Source organism: Budorcas taxicolor, chromosome 11, assembly GCF_023091745.1.
Source record: "Budorcas taxicolor isolate Tak-1 chromosome 11, Takin1.1, whole genome shotgun sequence".
Taxonomy (NCBI): domain Eukaryota; kingdom Metazoa; phylum Chordata; class Mammalia; order Artiodactyla; family Bovidae; genus Budorcas; species Budorcas taxicolor.
This window is the reverse complement of record NC_068920.1, coordinates 161,591,870-161,612,904: the sequence shown is the minus strand read 5'-3', so window position 1 is coordinate 161,612,904 and position 21,035 is coordinate 161,591,870. Positions and strand designations below refer to the sequence as shown.

General features: G+C 46.4%; 1 protein-coding gene across 3 annotated transcripts in view; it reads left to right on the top strand.

Moving 5' to 3' along the window:
• The window catches only part of TTF1 (transcription termination factor 1), a 28,391-nt gene that overhangs the window by 184 nt on the left and 7,172 nt on the right, over positions 1-21,035 (top strand). The window contains exons 2-8 of one of the 3 annotated variants that reach the window (XR_008200135.1): positions 5,040-6,067; positions 9,387-9,607; positions 11,072-11,257; positions 12,415-12,493; positions 15,636-15,766; positions 17,587-17,814; positions 20,719-20,808. Coding sequence is in view for 2 of the 3 variants with exons in the window: in XM_052648607.1 (XP_052504567.1) it covers positions 5,058-6,067; positions 9,387-9,607; positions 11,072-11,257; positions 12,415-12,493; positions 15,636-15,766; positions 17,587-17,821; positions 20,719-20,808 (1,952 nt within the window). In the remaining variant the exon portion in view is untranslated. Of the gene's footprint in view, positions 1-5,039; positions 6,068-9,386; positions 9,608-11,071; positions 11,258-12,414; positions 12,494-15,635; positions 15,767-17,586; positions 17,822-20,718; positions 20,809-21,035 lie in introns of all 3 variants that reach the window. The other 2 variants (XM_052648607.1, XM_052648609.1) reach the window with 2 other exon arrangements.

Sequence of the window (21,035 nt, the reverse complement as noted above, 5' to 3'; positions counted from 1 at the left end):
GGCCCTTCCACGCGGGAACTTTCGTTTTGTTTTTTTTTTCTTCCTATCAGCCCCGGATTGCCCATCCCGGGGCCGAGCGGGGTCTTCATGGAACCCCAGAGTGGGGAAGGAATCCGGGACCAGGCTTGGGCACGTCCCTGCAGGGCAGGAAGTGGTCTATTCCGAATATAAATAGGGATAAATGCATATCCAGGGAACCGTTTGTGAAACAAACAGGACGAGGAGACCGCAGCCCTTGGGTGGCCGGTTACGTCCCTCCGGAGCTAAGTGCCATCGGGGAAACAGCTGGATTGTTGAGGAAACCCTGTAAGGAGGAGGCGGGACCCAGGAGGAATTAGAGGAAGTGATTTTCAAACTTAAGACTAGTTATAGAAAGGTAACGCAGAGGGGAAAGCATTCCTGGGAGAATGAGATGCTTTTGTAAATCCCCTGATAAAGATATCATGGTATATTCTGGGGACATAAAGAAGACAGGATGTCTGAAACCCACAGAAAAATGAGAGGTGGAGAGGTGGTCTTGGAGCAGACTAAATCATAAAGGGAATGGTAGATCTGTAAGGATTTGGGATTCTGTCTTAAGAATCATGGAGAGGCCATTAAAAAAAAAAAAAGGTTTTTAGTGGGAAGTGACCCTGTATATAAAAGGTTGTGCCGAGTTAAAGAAACCAGAAGGAGCAACATACAATGTACTTACCAAAAAGAAAGAAAGAAACAGATGGAAGGTAAACGAATATTTAAAAGAATTATCTGCTCTGTTCATTGTTATTAAGAGAGCTTGAGAGAATTCTCTGGTAGTCCAGCGGTTAGGACACCATGCTTGCACTGCAGGGGACACAGGTTTGATCCCTGCTCAGGGTGGCTCAGCTGGTAAAGAGTCCACATGCAATGTGGGAGACCTGGGTTCAATTCCTGGGTTGGGAAGATGCCCTGGAGAAGGAAAAAGGCTACGCACGCCAGTATTCTGGACTGGAGAATTCCATGGGTTGTATAATTCATGGGGTCACAAGAGTTGGACGGGACTGAGCGACTTTCACTTTCAGGGAAGTAAGATCCCGCAAGTTGTGTGGTGCGGCAAAAAAAAAAAAAAGAAATTTTGTTGTGAAGGGGAGGAAAGAGAATAGCTAGGTGGGACTTTGGGGTTGGAGGATAGTGGCATCCTTGTTTTTTGTTTTAAGTTAGAAAATAGTCTGAAGATTGTTGGACTTTGCTGGAAGGGATCCAGTGCAGGAGGCAGAAGGGGAGAGACTGGGTAGCTGATGGGTCACCATCTCTCTGAGGAGGAGGAGGTTGGGATGCAGCACACAGGGAAGAAATGGTCTCTGGCAGAAGAAACACTTCCTTTGCAGCAGCAAGAGGGGACGAGAACAGGGAAATGCAGGCAAACATGTTAGATTTGAGGGGAACATATTTCTTAGCTAATGTGTGTAAGGGTGTGAGGTCAGAGGCAAGTTAATCTTCAGGTCAGAGTGAAGGATGAAATTTTGTAGCTTGTTGAGAGTTTGTGTGTGCTAAATTATTTCAGTTGTGTCCAACTCTTTGCAACCCCATGGACTGTACCCTGCCAGGCTCCTCTATCCATGGGATTCTCCAGGCAAGAATACTGGAGTGGGTTGCTATGCCCGCCTCCAGGGGATCTTCCTGACCCAGGGATCGAACCGGTATCTCTTATATCTCCTGCATTGGTAGGTGGGTTCTTTACCACTAGCGCCACCTGGGAAGATTTGAAATAACCATTTCAAGAAGAGTAGGCAAGTGAGCCTTCTGGACACTGCTGTTCTCAGAAAACGTAAGAACACAAGCCACATGTGTCATTTAAAATTTGCTACGTTAAAAAGCATAAAAAGGAAAGAGAATTAGGAATGCACATACTGAACAATATCCAAACCATCATTTCATCGTGAAAGCAGTAAACAACAGTATGGGGGAGCTATTTCTCTGTCTGTTCCAAGTCTTTGAAATGCAGTGTGTATTTACGCTTAGACGCAGTTTGGCTTAACCACGTTTAAGCACTCATCAGCTCGTGCGGCTTGTGGCTGCCATATTGGACAGCGCAGAACTAGAGAGACAGGGCTCAGCTGCTGGTCACTGCTCGGGTCCCAGCTGTAGTCAGCAGCCAAGGGCTTAAAGCAGTGCCCATCTGCCCAGTTGTGAGTTTTTTCCTCCGAATGTTCTTAACAGTTCCAGGGCAACCAAAGAGAAGGCATTAATTCATTCTCAAAACGTATTTATTGGATTTCTCCTGTGAACCAGGCACCGTGCTAGACGCTGGGGTCTGGTGGTGGAAGAGACAGCCAAAGCCTGCTGGGCCTTCTCTGAACAGGCCATCGAGTTGTGGCCGTTACACTGCTTACAGCTGAGGTCTCAGAGAGTCAGAGATTGGTGTCCATGTATCTCTGAGTGACGCCAGGAAGAGAGGCCTCCACCAAAGCTCCTGGTGCCTCCGTTGAAGGTACAATCGTGAGGCTGGGGATTTGGCTTTTAGTCTGATCAGTCCACATGTTTGTCATTCCCGGACCTTCCAGCTACACAGTTCTTTTTTTTAAAATTTATTTATATTTGGCTGCTGCAGGGGCTTTCTCTAGTTGTGGCGAGCAGGGGCTGCTCCTGGGTGCGGGGCACAGGCTTCTCACCGGGGGGCTTCTCTTGTTGCAGAGCAGAGCACAGGCTCTAGAGAGCAGGCCCAGCTGCTCCGCAGCGTGTGGGGTCTTCCTGGACCGGGGATTGAGTTCAGGTCCGCTGCCTTGGTGTGGGGACTCTTACCCTCCGGACCACCGGGGAAGCCCCACAACCCTTACAGCTTCCTTACTACCTGGGAAAAGTAGGCGCCTTCTGTAGAAAATGTGCTCAGCGTTCCGAATTGAAAGACCATTGATACAGAGAGGTCTCCAGAATCTGTTGTTAAATGAAAATCGCAAAATGCAGATCATAAAATACAGACACCATGTGAGGGGCTTCCCAGGTGGTGCCAGTGATAAAAACCCCGCCTGCCAACGCTGGAGACAGAGGAGACGCAGGCTGGATTCCTGGGTGGGGAAGATCCCCTGAAGGCGGGGACGACAGTCCAGTCCAGTGTTCTTGCCTGGAGAATCCCATGGACGGAGGAGCCTGGCGGGCTACAGTCCAGAGGGTCACAAAGAGCCGGACACAACCAAAGTGACTTAGCACTCACGCACCTTCTGTGTGAGAAAGGAGGAGGGATATGCATAGGTTACTTTGATGTTTGAACCGTGTAAACATATTTCCTACTTACAGAGAAGTAAAATCTTAAAAATTGAAATCCAGAAGCAGTACAGAGCAAGGAGAGTTATAAGGCATGTTTGTAAAATTATATTTTTAACCATGTCTTCTGTGAAGTGGGCTTCCCTGGTGGCTCAGAGGTTAAAGCGTCTGCCTCCAATGCGGGAGACCCGGGTTCGGTCCCTGGGTTGGGAAAATCCCCTGGAGAAGGAAATGGTAACCCACTCTGGTATTCTTGCCTAGAGAATCCCGTGGACAGAGAAGCCTGGTAGGCTACAGTCCACTGGGTCGCAAAGAGTCGGACACGACTGAGCGAATTTCTGTTCCTGTACTCAACCTCCAGAGTGCACGTGCTCTGTATAAGAAACGACTTGGGGGCCTTATTAAACTTCATTCCAACTGACTGCAGAACTTGGGCTCTTCTTTGACCCACTAATAAGGCCCATTCAGCCTCTTCTTAAAGAGATAATCTTTTAGTTTGAGGTCAGTGGTTGCCTGCTGTCCTCGCTGTGAACCACAGCTGGGCTAAATGCTGTAGAAGAGAAGTAGTTTGCTGGGAAAGTATATTGTCTGGGGAATAGACACAGCCCAAGGGATCAGGAAAGCTTTCTTTTCTGTCTTTCTCTTTTGTATATACTTAGTACATTTATATCCTTCATTTGCTTGTTTTTAACACAAGTGAAGGAAGCCTTTGCCCTTGTTCTGCCCCTTGCTTTATAAGGTGAACTATTTAAGGCATTCAAGTAAGCATAGACAAAAATATAACAAACACCCGTGTACTCATCACTCCAGTTAAGAAATGAAAGACGACGGGGGCTTCCCTGGCAGTCCAGTGGTTAAGACTCTGCACTCCCACTGCAGGGACCAAGGGTGGACCCCTGGTTACAGAACTGAAATCCCACGTGCAGTCGTAGGGCGTGGCCTAAAAAAAAAGGAAGAGAAAGAAAACTTTACAGATATGACAATTAGGATTATCCCTAATCCCTGATTTGCCAGTTTACTGTGTTTATAGTTTTGCCACATATATATCCATTCAGAAAAGGTACATGAAACTGTTTTGTGTTTTAAATGTAACATATATGGTTGTCATTTAGTCTGACTCTTTGCAAACCCATGGACCTTAGCCCGCCAGGCTCCTCTGTCCATGGGATTTCCCAGGCAAGGATACTGGGTGGGTTGCCATTCCCTTCTCCAGGGGATCTTCCTGACCCAAGGATCAAACCTGCGTCTCTTGCTTGGCAAGTGGATTCTTTACCACTGAGCCACCTGGGAACCATAATGTGTATATATTTTTAATGTAGTATACATGGTATCATAATGCATATGTTCTTTTAAAGTTTTCTTGAAGAAGCGATGTTCAAGCCAAGCTCTGAAAGATGAAAGGAGGCAGGAGGCAGGGAGGGGTGGGAGGCAGTGGAGAGCATCCTGGAGAGAGGAAATCGTGTTTCATCAGACTTTGAGCCAAGGAGAGGATTGGAGCATGTTTGGGGAGCCAAAGAAAGAAAAAGAAAAAGGCATGTTTGGCTGGAACACAAAAGAGAGGTAAAGAGGAGGGGAACAAGGGCCTGATCACGCCACAGCATTGTTCTCAGGTGACTGGTTCTTTTTCCTATATCATAAAGGCAGTGGAAGCAGGCAAGAGAATTATAGTGAGCTTGCTGTGCATTTGGAATAATAGGAAATTTGTAATCATGACTCCAGGCTTATCATTTGTCATGCAGTTTCATCTTTCTGTGATTTTGTTTTCTTTCCTCTGAGGCTAATGTATAAAATGCTCTGCAAAAATAAACCGTGTTGTTAAGTTCCCCTACAGGAGTGAAATGGAAGGAAAATCAAGCAGCTTGGAAACCCAAACTCCCGTTTTCGTGAAGAAAAAGGCTAAGCATTCTAAACATAAGGACAGACATCGGAGGCATTCCCAGGAGAGTTTCAGAGCCGCCCCCCTGGCAAGTGAGCAGCGCGACATAACGGAGAGTAAGAAAAAGAGAAAGGACAGACAGCGTCTCGTTTCCTCTCCTTTGAAGAAATCAGAGATCTGCGATGAGACTGAAATGGCCACACCTAAACCCAAAAAGAAGAAAAAGAGAAGAAAAAGTGCTTTGGGAGTCGACGAGGAAACAGGTGTTGCATATGTCCTGGTGGATAAAGAAAATATTGAGAACACACCAAAGAATTTCAGAAGCGACGTGGATGTCGTTTACGTTGATGCAAGCAAGGAGCAGAAGTCGACAGAACAGCCTGAAGTAGACGAACCCCATTCAGTTCCTAAGCCACGTGAAAACACGTCCGAGGAACTGCACGGTGAAGTTCGGAAGAAGAAGAAGAAGAAGAAGCATAAAAAACGTCAGAGGGAAGTTGAATCCTGGGACGCTGTCCAGGAAAGTCAGGGTGCAAGCATCGCCCTGCCCAGGGCCGCCTTCCAGGACAAGGAACCGCAGCCTCAAGTGGACCAAGAAGATGGAATCGTGCAACTCTCAGTGTCTGCGGGCCACAGCAAGTCCAGGAAAAGGAAGAGGAAGCATCCAGATCCCCCAGAATTCGAGGCCTTGGCTGCGCCCGAGAGGGCTGAGAGCATGTACTTGGAGGCATCCCGAGTGGCAGACGAGGTCGAGACCGCAGGAGCCAGTCAGGACTCCAGCGGCCTCAAGAAAAAGTCTAAGAAAAGGAAGCGAAGATCTCTTGAGAGCACCGTGGAGCCTGGTGATTTTTCAGTGCCCAGGAGGAACTCTGAGGACACGGCTCTTGATTCCCCGGAAGGTACCTTGGTTGAAGAAAGTGCGAAACCCAGGCCACTCGAGAATCCCCAGGCCTGTTCCAAAACGGTGCAGAGGTAACATGATGGTGTCCGTCTTGTGTGTGAGCCCTGCCTGTGGCCTCTTTGTTCAGCCCGGCTGTAGTGAGTGGCGGAGATGGCGAAGAGGCGGGCCGTCCGGTGTAGAGTGACTGGCAGAACTAACTGCGGCATTGGCAGGCACCTTCCTTTCTTCGTGTGTATAGTAACAGACTTAGATTCTGTTTTCACTGAGAACTTTTTTTTTATTTTTTACTTTTTCTTTTGTAGTCAGTTCAGTCTCTCAGTCGTGTCCAACTCTTTGCGACCCCATGAACCACATCACACCAGGCCTCCCTGTCCATCACCAACTCCCGGAGTCCACCCAAACCCATGTCCATCGAGTCGGTGATGCCATCCAACCATCTCACCTTCTGTCGTGCCCTTCTCCTTCTGCTCTCAATCTTTCCCAGCATCAGGGTCTTTTCAAATGAGTTAGCTTTTCACATCAGGTGGCCAAAGTATTGGGAGTTTCAGCTTCAACATCAGTCCCTCCAGTGAACACCCAGGAGTGATCTCCTTTAGGATGGACCAATTGGATCTCCTTGCAGTCCAAGGGACTCTCAAGAGTCTTCTCCAACACCACAGTTCAAAGGCATCAATTCTTCAGCGCTCAGCTTTCTTCATAGTCCAACTCTCACATCCATACATGACCACTGGAAAAGCCATAGCCTTGACTAGACGGACCTTTGTTGGCAAAGTAATGTCTCTGCTTTTCAATATGCTGTCTAAGTTGGTCATAACTTTCCTTCCAAGGAGTAAGCGTCTTTTAATTTCATGGCTGCAGTCACCATCTGCAGTGATTTTGGAGCCCAGAAAAATAGTCAGCTGCTGTTTCCACTGTTTCCCCATCTATTTACCATGAAGTGATGGGACCGGATGCCATGATCTAGTTTTCTGAATGTTGAGCTTTAAGTCAACTTTTTTGCTCTCCTCTTTCACTTTCATCAAAAGGCTCTTTAGTTCTTCCCTTTCTGCTGTAAGGGTGGTGTCGTCTGCATATCTGAGATTATTGATATTTCTCCCAGCAATCTTAATTCCAGCTTGTGTTTCCTCCAGCCCAGTATTTCTCATGATGTACTCTGCATATAAGTTAAATAAACAAGGTAACAATATACAGCCTTGATGTACTCCTTTTCCTATTTGGAACCAGTCTGTTTGTTGTTCTGTGTCCAGTTCTAACTGTTGCTTCCTGACCTGCATACAGGTTTCTCAAGAGGCAGGTCAGGTGGTCTGGTAAGCCCATCTCTTTCAGAATTTTCCACAGTTTATTGTGATCCACACAGTCAAAGGCTTTGGCATAGTCAATAAAGCAGAAATAGATGTTTTTCTGGAACTCTCTTCCTTTTTCCATGATCCAGTGGATGTTTGCAATTTGATCTCTGGTTCCTCTGCCTTTTCTAAAACCAGCTTGAATATCTGGAAGTTCACAGTTCACGTATTGCTGATGTCTGGCTTGGAGAATTTTGAGCATTACCAGCATGTGAGATGAGTGCCATTGTGCGGTAGTTTGAGCATTCTTTGGTATTGCCTTTCTTTGGGATTGGAATGAAAACTGACCTTTTCCAGTCCTGTGGCCACTGCTGAGTTTTCCAAACTTGCTGGCATATTGAGTGCAATACTTTCACAGCATCGTCTTTCAGGATTTGAAATAGCTCCACTGGAATTCCATCACCTCCACTAGCTTTGTTCTTAGTGATGCTTCCTAAGGCCTACTTGACTTCACATTCCAGGATGTCTGGCTCTAGGTAAGTGATCACACTATCGTGATTACCTGGGTCATGAAGCTCTTTTCTGTACAGTTCTGTGTATTGTTGCTGCCTCTTCTTAATATCTTCTGCTTCTATTAGGTCCCTACCATTTCTTTTGTATTGGGTATAGCCAGTTAACAATGTTGTGATAGTTTCAGGTGAGCAGTGAAGGGACTCAGCCCTTACATATACATGTATTCATTCTCCCCTAAACTACATGCCCCTCTCCCCCACCAGCCTGCCACCTCCAGGCTGCCATGTAACACTGAGCAGGGTTCCTTGTGCTATACAGTGGGTCCTTGTTGTTTATCCGTTTTAAATACAGCAGTGTGTACATGTCCATCCCAACCCAATAACTATTCCTTCCTCCCAGCTGCCCCCCTCCCCCCCACCCCGCCACCACAACCCCAAGTTCCTTCTTTAAGTCTCTGACTCTCTGGCTCTGAAATTCTATGCATAAGTTTAAAAGGCATTTTAAGGCCCCAAAATTACCTTTGTCTCTATGCACATAGATAGGAGAAAGGATTAGAGAACTTAGACTGTTACTGGAGCAGGAAGAAAGCTTGAATTAGTGTTCTCCTAATAAAAGAAGTTTAGATATTGTTAATTTACATAGTTATCGTTTAAATGTGCTGGCTGATGAATAAATGCAGGAGTTTTCTTAAACCACTTTATCTGAGTTCTTGGCTCTTGGGACAGGTTTCCTCCCCATTTCCTCATCACTGACGTTCTTCTCTTTGCTGACTAGAAGACTGTCCTGGCTTGAAGTAGTTTCATACAGAAGCTGAATGGCCTAGGGCCCAGCTCACGCCATCCTCTGTGTCATCTCATCAGAACAGTTTAGATCGCTCATAGCGAGGCAGGAGTGTTCTGGGCCGTGGTTCTTGTGTTGAGCTGTGAGCCTGTGAAGACTGTTGACCCTCTGCTCAGACAAGCGCATAACAGCTTCAGTTTCTTTTTGTTTCAGTCACCTGAGCAGCTAGCTGATATAGTTGACTAAGAGTGGCTTTGGACAGCTGATTGAAAGTTTCTGGGGATGAATTAATGATCAAGACATAGAAAACTGTGTTTCTTTATACTGCAAAGGGGAGAAAATATGGCTGTTGTTAATTGCGCTGAAATACTGAACTGAACTGAACTGAGTGGTAACTAGGAAGACCCTAAATATTGACTTACCTAATTAACAACCATTTTTATAGAACGTAACTCATTGAAAGAGTCCCAGAGGTGTCTTGAATATCCATGAGCGTAGAAGAGGGCCTGGTTTATTAGGAAGTCAATATCTGAAACAATAAAGTTGAGAAACACCAATATAATAAGAAGCAATACCTTGTGGAAATAGGGCTTAGGGCTGCGTGTTTACCTTCTTGTCAGCCCCAAAGGTGTATCAAATTGGTAAAGCTGTTCAATGCATTACAGAGTTCAGACATCATAGACTGAATCAACTGCAGGATCCCTGCAAGCTCTAATGTTGTCACCGTCTAAATGAGAGTCATTGTAAGAAAAGAATCTGAAAGCCACTGGGCATGTGACCCATCGAGGTTAATCAACCCAGTTTTTCTCCTTAGGTCAGAACCTGCAAATGAAGACGAAAGCAATTTGGCTAAAGGTTCCGAAGGTAAATATTTATCTGAAGATTCGCGAGATTCCAACGATCCGGAGGTGGACTTGGAGTCTGCAGTGAAGCAGCTGCAGGAATTCATCCCCGACATCAAGGACAGGGCTGCCACCACAATCAAGCGGATGTACCGAGATGATCTGGGGCGGTTTAAAGAATTCAAAGCCCAGGGTGAGCTTGTGGACTGAGCTTGAATGTCGGTCAGATTTCTTTGCTACTAATATGTGTGTAAATTGCCCTGACCTCCTTTGTGCACAAGTTCCACTTTACAGGTTTACGGGAAGCATCCCTTAGCTGCCTTCAGCTTCATCTCCTTCCAGAACCATCATCTGTGCTATAAAATTAGCAAAATGAAGTACAATGGTTTTCCTCTTTTTTGACACAAGTTTTGTTAGGGGAGGTGAGGGAAGAACAAGGCTGAAAGAACCAGGTGAACACAGATGAAGCCTGGAAGATGTGGGGAAAGAGGTTAAGTGCCTAAGAGGCTGGGAAGGATGTACCAGTGAGATTAAATGAGAATAACTCGTTTCAAATATCGTTGGCTTTGATGAGATGTAATTTCCAGGGTGTTAATTGGAGGGTGAGCTAGTGGTAGTTGCCATGGTTTTAAGCATCACCCGGCTTGGTCTCCTCCTTGATTTCACTGTGTTACAAGAACCTCTCAAAAAGCCTATTGGATTTAAGAATGAACTGCAAGCGTAGGGCTTCGTACTGCAAGTGAGTGGTATTTACTCATGACTATCTGCCGTGTGACACCCAGTGCTACTGGTTATTGAAAAAAGTAAAAAGGGAGCCGTTAGCCTTATAGAATTCATCATGTTGATAAGATTAGTTTTTTTTTTAATAGACAAACTAAGCAAGAACAATTCATTGAGCAATATCTATAGGAGGATGCCATTTTATTTCTGTATTCTATATTGAGATTTTTATGAATATGTATTTTATAAAAAGGTTTTAAAAGTAAGTCTGGGACCTCCCTGGTGGTCCAGTGGTTAAGCCTCCTCATTTCCACTGCAGGGGGGCACAGGTTCAATGCCTGGTTAGGAACTAAGATCCCACATGCCACATGGCTTGGCCAAAAAATAAATAAGTCTAAGAATGGGAAGGTGTACTGTGTAACGCAGTCAGTAATAATGAGACTTAAGTGCTTGGAGTTATGACAAGGAATAGAACGTGAATCGCAGTGACCTTGACCCCTCCATCCCCCAAGGTCCACACACAGAATATACATAGTGTTCACGTAGTGCAAGCCAATTGGCAGCACTGCTTTAGCGGACTGGGTGGCAGAGGAGAGTGAAGAGGGCTTCTTTTAAACTTCTGTTTCAATAGTTTGAATTTTTAATGTATATTACTCTTAATATTTCTTTAGAATAACTCTATAAGAAGGGATTGATGCCACAGCAGAGGTCACAGTGGAGTTGGGTGACCAGGGAGACTTGGGGAGGATAGTGTGGCTTGAGCTGAACTCTAGGGGAGCAGATGTCCAGGGCCCAGGCAGGGGCTGCTCCCTGACACGAGGGAGGGGCTGACAGACACTGTGTCATAAGTTGCTAAAGACTTAACATTGGTTTGCTCTCATTCACTGTTGACAGTTGTGTGCCTTTTTCTCCCACCCCCACCGCCCCCCAATCCTAGGTGTCACTATTAAATTTGGCAAGTTTTCCGTGAAGGAAAATAAGCAGTTGGAGAAGAATGTGCAAGAATTCCTGTCCCTGACGGGAATCGAGAACGCAGACAAGCTGCTATACACAGACAGATACCCGGAGGAGAAGTCTGTGATCACTGACTTAAAGAGGAAATATGCGTTCAGAGTGCACATTGGTAAGTCTAGAACTGCGGGCTCTTTGAGCCTGCACAGCCTTCCAACCGTACATGGATAATCTCGCTGATCACTGAGCACAGGGTCTGGCCCACCCACTGCAGCAGCGCGTGTTGGCTGCTGTGTTACCAGTCCTTTTACTGCCAGCCTGTACTTCCAGGGGTTTGGAGCGTGTTCACTAGTGCGTGGACAGATGTTGTAACAAATGATCAGCTTCCAGGTTTCCTGCATGCTTCTGCTTCAGTCCTCTCCGACTCTGCTACTCAGTAACAGTTACGCTTTTGGTTTTTCTCACAGACCTGTACTGTGTTTTTGTTTTTGTTTTGTTTTTTTTGCATATACTGCAAAAAGCGCATCCCTCTGTGTGCCAGCATCTCCCAGGGTCTTTAAGTAGAGCCATGTGTGTGCTTTGAGCTGGGACCCTCGTCTTAGAGGTATCCTTGGAAAGTCAGAGAAGGTCATGAAGCAGTATAGGTTTGGACTGAAAAAAAATCTCTTGTGACCCCTCTGGTGGTCCAATGACTAAGACTCGGTGCTCCTAATTCAAGGGACCTGGGTTTGATCCCTGGTCAGGGAACTAGACCCCACATGCTGCAACTGAAAGAATTTCCATGCCACGACTAAGACCTGGTGGAGACAAATAAATAATAATAATAGTAAATCTCTCTTGTATTTAAAGAGGAGAATTTCTTAGGTTTTTGTCTGGAATGCACAAAGGAAAGCAGAACAGTCAGCCCCTGCTAGGGGACCATTTCATCTTTGGAGTGGAAAAGCAGGAAAAAGCTTATTTGCTTGGAAAAGTTTTTTGTTTTATCTTACAGAGAACTGCTGGCATGTGTCCTCCACCTCAGCTTCCTCTTTTCCTAATTCAGTGCCTTTGCCTCATGAGGTTCTTTTCATGAATTTAGGAGACCAGAAGCCAGAGAGCCTCCGTACTGAGCATGTAGTTTTCAGAGACCATCAAGGAAATGGGATTTTGTATCAATATATCTGCTTCCCAAGACAGCTTCCTGCAGGGCATAGGAAATCCCCGCCTCCACCTGGGGTCTAGGATCGCTCATGTAGTAAAAAGGGGCTCTTCTGGGTTTCTTTTATAATTGGAGCTGCATTCCCTGCCACACTCCCGGTGTCCCTCTGACCACCTCTGTTCTGGCTTCAGGTAAGGGCATTGCCCGGCCCTGGAAACTCGTATATTATCGAGCAAAGAAGATGTTCGATGTCAACAATTACAAAGGCAGGTAAGAAAAAACGGGAACAGGACGTTTTTCTCTGGTCTTTGTGATAATATAAGTCAAAGGGTCCACAACGAGATGGTGAAGATTCTTGTGTGCGAAACGAGGTGTGTTGCCATGTGTGTGTCTCCAAGGACCCTTTCAGGCATCACCTCATGAGTAAATCTTCCACAGTATCTCTCTTTCTAAACCCCTAGTTTGTCTTTCTACTTTTGTCTTAGCACGTGCCACACGCTGCCTCTTACTGTTCCTCATGAGGTTTTCTCGGTGGCCTCCCAAGCTGTAAGCTCCTTGGGAGCCCAGACGCTCTTTCTCAGTGCAGCGTGCCTGCAGCGCTGAGCCCAGTACTTTGGGTTTCCGGTGAATATTGGAAGGTGGAGCTGAGCACGAGTAGGAGGCCATCCCCGCATGATTCAGTTGCATCAGTGCAGAGAGTTTCATGGGGCGATGGCCAGTCTTTCCTCTCTTTTTTTCCTAAATAAAATACCTAATTATGGTCTGTTTCTAACACTCCAAATAAAACAAATGTAGATTGAGCCTCGGTTGTGGGTAAGCACTCTGCTTCAGGACAAAGGGATGAGCAGAAAAGCGTCAGCTCCCGCCCATGAGGTTCCAGATAGCCACCAAGGGCTCAAGCACTGGTCCCACCTCCAGGAGGCAGACAGTGTGAACCTATCAGGGCCACTGGGTCCTCCTTAGCGCCATGATTCTAAACCAAGACATACGTGCAATCAGATCTTAACACAGATAGGACCTGGGTTTCTTTTTTGAAACTTTGGCCGAAAGAAAGAAAGCTGAAGTAGAGGAAAGGTGTTCCATGGGGACTGAAACCTGTCCCGCCACCCCTTCCCCAAGCCCCAGTGTCACAGCTGTGGACAGAACTTTAAGAAAATTCACCAGAGATGGCATGTTCAGTGGGACTTAAGAGAACGCTTTTGCTAAATCAGTGTTGACAAATGAGGTAACCTAGGTGTGGGAATGACGTTTTTAGAATAATGGAAGTCTGTCATTCTGATCAGAAAGTTCACTGGTGCTGTATTTATGTTGTGGTGGCCATGTGCCCTACAAATGTTTTACAGTTTAAGGGATTCTTAAGTGAAAAAGCCACAGGAAGTCAAAAATCAAAGAACTGATAGGCTCCAGGGGCCGCAGAGGTCAGAACACTTGTTTCCTCATTTTCGTCTGCTCAGTTGCTCAGCACCTCTTTTCTGTGGCTGCAAAGGTGCTTTTAAGTCATTTTTTAAATCTCAGTAAGACTCTGCCTGCCCTGGGAAGGAGATTGCTGGCAAGCTTGATTCTTAGTGGTGAAGGATTGCCATTCAATGCCATTAAACCATTCTCTGCATTTTAGATACATTTCTGAGAACGCTGGAATCTTAACTGTCCTGAGATAGTTGTGGGTCACTATCACTAGAGATGGTTAGTATTTTATAAAGGCTGCTTTCATGTCATATTAGTAATAACATCAACCACCACTTCCCCCACCCCATCCATAAGGAATTGTAGAATGTCATAAAGATGGCTTTTTCTTCACTTAAACATTTTAGGTGTTTGATCTCAAAAATCTCTTTATAGTGCGTTTTAGTTCTTTTCTTGAATATCTTTGCTTTTATGTGGGGTTCATACACCTTAACTTCCTTAAACTGACAGATTTGTGCTAAGCCACCTGTCACATCTTTACTGAGTGTCTATTATGTGTCAGGCACCACGGGTACCACAGCGTAGAAAGTCCACAGGGGCCCCGCCCTCCACAGACGTCCCTCCAGAGCTGTCTGTCTCGGGACCACCACCCTCACATGGCCGTGGAGCACTCAAGCCGTGGTCAGTCCAAGCCTTGCTGTTCTGAAGAATAAAATACACACTGGATTTAGAAGGCCTAGTATGGAGAAGAAGTGGCGTGAAAGTCACTCAGTCATATCCGACTCTCTGCGTCCTATTGTGTGGAACTCTCCAGGCCAGAACACTGGAGTGGGCAGCCTTCCCTTCTCCAGGGGATCTTCCCAACCCAGGGATCGAACCCAGATCTGCGTTGCAGGCAGATTTTTTACCCGCTGAGCAACAAGGGAAGCCCCAGTGTGGAGAAGGGAATATTCATACTTTTGAGGTTCTGATTACATGTTGAAATGGCTGGAGGTTTAATACATTCAGTTCAGTTCAGTTCAGTCGCTCAGTCGTGTCCCGACTCTTTGCGACCCCATGGACTGCAGCACGCCAGGCTTCCCTGTCCATCACCAACTCCCAGAGTTTACTCAAACTTTAATACATTGGGTTAAATAAAATGTGTTATTAAATTAACTCATCTAAAACCAAATAAAATTAATTTTCACACAACCCCTAGAAATTTCTAAGTGACACAGTTGACTCAGACAACATTTCCATTGGCCAGTGGTGGCGTGGAGGAAGTCAGGCAAACCAGGGAACCACAGTACCCAGCTGGAAGTAGTGACGGGGGCAGCGATGGGATAGCAGGGCACCGCCAGCCCTGGTGGCCCAGGAAAGCCTCGCTGAAGGCACACCATTTCAGCTGCATCTGAAGAGCTGCCAGGAGCTTTCCAGGCGGTCGAGTGGAAGGGAGAGGAGGGCTTCCCATCACAGGTCTAGAGGCCGAGGTGACTGGTGGAACTGAACTGTGGAGAGTGCTGGCCTTTGCGGGCATAGTCAAAAAGTCCAGGTTTTATTGTTCAGAGCCTTTATGGGTCTGGCTGGAGAACAGTGAGATCCATGTGCCCTGGCCTCTGCGTAAGTGAGCCAGGCCTCTGGCCAGGGATCATGGTGACCGATTTATAGGATGCCCGCAGGTGAGATGGGCTTCCGTCTGCAGTGCGAGAGACCTGGGTTCGGTCCCTGGGTGGGGAAGATCCCCTGGAGAAGGGAAAGGCTACCCACTCCAGTATTCTGGCCTGGAGAATTCCATGGACAGTACAGACCATGGGGTCACAAAGAGTCAGACACAGCTGAGTGACTTTCACTTCACTATCATGGGTGAGATGCCAAGGCAGGAAGGGGCGGGGGCTCTGGTCCCTGGTAGCTGGTATCCTGATGGCCCACCCCACTCAGCTGCTTCCAGCACCGCAGAGTGCCCAGTGAGGATACAGGTTTTAAGCTTATGGTTCCTGCTCACCTGTGACCTGTTTTCTCTTCCTCTTAGGTACAGCAAAGGAGATACCGAGAAGCTGAAGATATACCAGTCCCTGCACGGGAACGACTGGAAGAAGATCGGCGAGATGGTGTCTCGGAGCAGCCTCTCCGTGGCCCTGAAGTTCTCCCAGATCAGCGGCCGTAAGTCGTGGTCCCTGGTGTCCACCCGGGTGAACAACCCAGCCCAGAATGACCCAGGGCCCGGGCATCACTGCCCACCTGTCTGCTGAGAGAGCCATCACTTTTTCAGCCATTCCCCGACTGATTCATTTCTTCGTGGACCTGGTTGAAACCACACAACCCTTACTCACCAGACTGATTTCTGTGCTGCACTGAACTTGGTTCAGCGGCTTCCAGCCTGTGACTGCCAGATAAACCGAGACCCGAGGAAGCTGGCGGACAGGACAGCCTGGGCCGCCGAGGTCTGTTCCCCAAGGTGGCCCGGGAGGCCAGGAAGCTGGCGGACAGGAGAGCCTGGGCCGCCGAGGTCCGTTCCCCAAGGTGGCCCGGGAGGCCGTCGCAGGGAGGGCCTGTCAGGTGTGGGTGCTTCCCACAGCCAGGGTCGGCCGTTTCCGGTCTCTTTTCCTTTCTTGTGTCTCTTTCATTAAAAGCTGCCTTGGTTGTACTCTCCACATTTAAAAAAGTCCCCAGTTAGCTTTAAGAGGCAGTCCTTAGCAGGTGTTGGCATCAGCCCTGAGGCTAAATCAGTGTTGGATTTCCAGTAAATATTTGAAGGTGGAGCTGAGCACGAGTGTGAGGTCACTCCGGCGCGATTCAGTTGCATCAGTGCAGAGGGTTTCATGGGGCGATGGCCAGTCTCTTGCCCTGCAGGCAGAACGGGGCAGTGGGTCCCAGCCAGGCGTCTGCATGAGGGTTGGAGACCAGGCCTTCTATGCCACCAGTGCCAGCCAAGCCTCAGCGTGGTCAGTTCTGCCAGTTTCCAGAAAGTAAAGCAACCATCTGAATTTGCGTGCACATATGAAATCAAAATATCTTTGGGGAATTTTACCTTTTTTTCCTTGGGACTCTCTTGACTTCCGTCCTAATTGTTATTAGGGAAATAGTAACAGTAACACTCTGAGGCCAAATCAAAGATAGGTGTAGCCTGCCAGTTTGTGGCCTCGTCCTGAGCATGTGAGCAGCTAGATGAGAAGAGTGAACTGTGGGTGCTCTGGCGCCTGCAGCGATGATTGGCTGTTGGTTCTCAGATGCCTTCGTCGTCACGTGCTACAGCGGCCTCACTGCGCCGTGACCTCCACTCCAGGAACTCCTGTGGGGAGTTACGCGTATAACGTGGGAGACCTTTGGCTGCTTTTTTTCCCACTAAATTTAGGGAACTCACGCTGCCTGCAGGAGAGATTACTCTTAGAAACAGAAAGAATGAATGGCGTTTTCAAAGTTAAAAACAAAAAAAAGATTGCTTTAAGAAAGGGTGTGGTTTTTTGGGGGGTGTTTTTTTGGCCATTGGTTGTATGTGTGTGCACGCATGTACGTGTGTACACACCCTTGGTTCTTAAAAAGAATCTATGGGCACTTTCATAGTTTCGTCTTGATTTGCATGTAAACTGTTTGTGTATTCAGATGTTGCCCGTTATCTTTTGGAAAGAGGCTGATATATCTTTTTGTTTCTAAAGACTGTTTTTCCAGAGCAGTTTTGGGGTCACAGTTAAAGTGAGAGGATGGTACAGAGCTTTCCTGTATGCCCCCACCCCTCACACGCACAAGCCTCCCCCACCATCAGCAGCCCCCCAGCAGAGTGGCCCATGTGTTATAATCCATGAACCGACGGTGGCACGTCTCAACCCTCCAGAGTCCACAGTCGACGACAGGAACCTCTCTAGCTATTGTGTGGGTTTGGACCGATGTGCATGACACATCTCCATCATTCTTGTCGTGTTTTTAATACTGTGTTTGAAAGCAAATAGATTAGCAGCTTCAAGACCATCCTTTTATGTCAACAGAAATTAACCATGGTGCTTGGAGCAAGACGGAAACCCAGAAACTAATCAAGGCTGTTGAAGAAGTGATCCTGAAGAAAATGTCTCCCCAGGAGCTAAATGAGATGGATTCTAAACTGCAGCTGAACCCTGAAGGCCGCCTGTCGATTGTTCGGGAGAAGCTCTACAAAGGCATCTCCTGGGTAGAAGTGGAGGCTAGAGTGGAAACCAGGAATTGGATGCAGTGTAAAAGTAAGTGGTAAGTTTGAGGCTTCTTACCTAAATCTCAACAAGGTGCCGACCTCCCCCTTCTCGGCAGTTTCTAGTGAGTGGGTGGGCTGAGGAGGTCACTAAGAATACCTGTAACTACCATGCGGAAAGCCTTGCAGATCAAGAAGAATCCTCTCTGATCCTCGGCTCCGGCAATTTCGATGTCAGTGTCTGATGTAAGGTGACACTTAGCCAACCCTGATTCATCGTGTAGCTACTTCATAAATAACTTGAACCTTTTTCACTCTTTTCATTATTTTAATTGAAGTATACTTGATTTACAACATTGTATTAGTTTCAGAGATATAGCTAAGTGATTCAGTTATATAGAGAGAATTTTTCAAATTCTTTTCCAATATTTACAGGATACTGAGTACAGTTCTCTGTGCTTGGACCTTGTGTGTCTGTTTCATATCTAGTAGTTTATATCTGCTAGTCCCCATCGCCTAATTTGTCCCTCCCCTGCTGACCTTTTGGTTACCAAAACTTTGTTTTCAATGTCTGTTTCGTAAATAGAACTTGAATCTTAATATTGAATACTGCATTTAATATTATTGAATATTGTATTGACTTCTGGTTTTTTCACTCTGTCCCTTTCTTCATAAAACAAGGTTGTTACCTATTTATAGCGTGAAAAAAAAAGTACAAAACTAACATTCAGGAGAAATATCACAAGCCTAATGATCAGAAATAGCTCTCCCTCTTTATTTTTTCTTTCTTTGGTTTTTTTTTTTTGACTTTGGCTTTCTCTTTCTCATTCAGACTCCACTTTGCCGAAGCAGGGTAGTCATATGTTCAACCTAGAAGTTTTTAGGTGCATCCGTAGAAGTAGTTTCAGTCCAGCTCTGGCTGCACATTCTTTGCCTGGGGTAGTGTTTCCTGGCCCTGGAAAGTCTGAGCTGAACTTTCAGCTGCAACATGATAGCTTGCAGCAGTGGTCCTGCAGCTCACGCCCCAGGCCTCCTACACAAAGGGGGCTCCATCGACGTGACTATTAAAGAAGAATGGACTCCAGAGTGGGCATGTTGTGCATTAAAAGCAAACTCCTGGATTATACTGTGTACCGTGTATATACCTTGCAGCTCTGCTATAGGGTACTTATTTATTTTTCTGGAAGACTGTCCTCAGGACATAAACTCCAAAGAACAGAGTAAGTTTTAGGTGAGGAAACGGGTACTGTGAAGGAATCAGAGACCTCTCTACCTCTGGTATCTTAGACTTAAAGAAGTGGGAGGACTTCCCTGACTGTCCACTGGTTTCAGACTGAACTTCCACTGCAGGGGCCAAAGGTTCAATCCCTGGTCGGAGAAGTTCTGCTTGCTGCAGGTTGTGGCCAAACAAAAAGCAATGAGACTTCCTGGTGTCCTGTGGTTGGGACTCCCTGCCTTCACTGGGTTAGGCCTGGGTTTGATCCCTGCTCATGGAGCTATGATCCTGCAAGTCGTGTGGCCAAGAAAAAGAGTTGGGTGATAAGCCTTAGAGATGAGACGCCAGTGTCTTAGAAAGGAAACCACCAAGAGGGGCCATGCCTCAGAATCAGTGTAACTAAATAACATGCAGGGTGTCTTTTAATTGGAAGAAAATGTAGACAACTGGAACACTGAACATCGATTTACTTCATGAAACACTGAAGTGGCATCAGGTGGTACATTTCAAAACAGGGGACGTGGGCAGCCGACCAGGAAGTGTCGGTTTCTGCGCGTGCGTCATGTATCTTCTTTCTTTCTTCTTCTTCTTCTTTTCTTCTCAGGAAAGCAAATGTCACAGCTTGGGACCATCAGATTGTGACAAATTTCACTCTTTAAGAGAAGCACTTTTTAAATATTTTTAATTAGGTTCCTGCTTTCATTAGGAGCCTTTGAGCGTTAGAGGAATCATTGAATCATTTATCACTTTACTCAATGTGTCTTATTTGGTATTTCAGCAGCTCAAAGGTAATAACAGCCATGTTCCTGTTTTATAAGCAAGCAAAAATAAATTGAGTCTACATAGTACCCTTTAGCACCAGCAAGCAGGCTTATTTTTTCTTTCTTCCTTTGTTTAACTGTTTATCATTAAAATTTTATGATACGCTAACTTAGAACTCCTTGTATCCATCATCCAGTTTCAATAAATAATCAACAGCTTTCTATCACTTTATTTGTACTTTCCCACTTAAAAACAAGTATATTCTTGATGGTGGTAAATGCTAGCAGTGATGGGTTGCAAAAGTTAGAAAGTAGTTCTGAATAAGGACAATTTTTTTTTAATTTTTCCAAATATTTCTTTAATTTTCTCTGTGACTTGAGGGGAGGTGAGCCAGGGCTGGGGGCTGCATCAGTGCTGGAGTGTGTGACGCCTCGGGACTGGGTTGCTGCTCCGTTGCTAAGTCATGTCCATCTGTGCAACCCCATGGACTATAGCATGCTGGTTTCCTCTGTCCTCCTCTATCTCCCAGAGTTTTCTCACTCATGTCCATTGAGTCGGTGATGCCATCCAGCCATCTCTTGCTCTGTCACCCCCTTCTCCTGCCCTCAGTCCTTCCCAGCATCAGGGCCTTTTCCAATGAGTCAGCTCTTCCAGTCAGGTGGCCAGATTGGAGCTTCAGCATCAGTCCTTCTAATGAATATTCAGGGTTGATTTCCTTTAGGATTGACTGGTTTGATCTCCTTGCTGTCCAAGGGACTCTCAAGAGTCTTCTCCAGTATCACAATTCAAAAGCATCGAATCTTCGGTGCTCAGCCTTCCTTATGGAACTTAGGTACTTTCATCCTGGAGGAAGCACCACTGAGATACCACCTTACAGCCTGAACAACAACCTGAATAAGGACAATTTCAATGAAGAAAACAAAGGACATCTTCATGGAAACTTGACCCTGAAAGTAAACTGTTTTTCTTTTAACACAGGACGGAAATTCTAACCAAGAGGATGACGAACGGTCGGGACGTGTACCGAGGAGTAAACGCTCTGCAGGCCAAGATCAATCTGATCGAAAGGTACAGAAACAGACAGCGACACTGTTTTATCTGTTTTTCTCTCTAGGCAAAGAGTAGTTAACCAAGCCTGTGGGTCTAATGGACCTGGGCTTGTGTCAAAGGAGGGGCGCCGAAGAGCAGAAGAAGCCTCTGGATTCTGGGCACCCTGTGCAGCTTCCTTCGTCCTGTTCTCTGTCAGGGATGCCGCTGCTCCTTCCTCGGTGGGCTTCCTCGTTCTCCACGCTGGC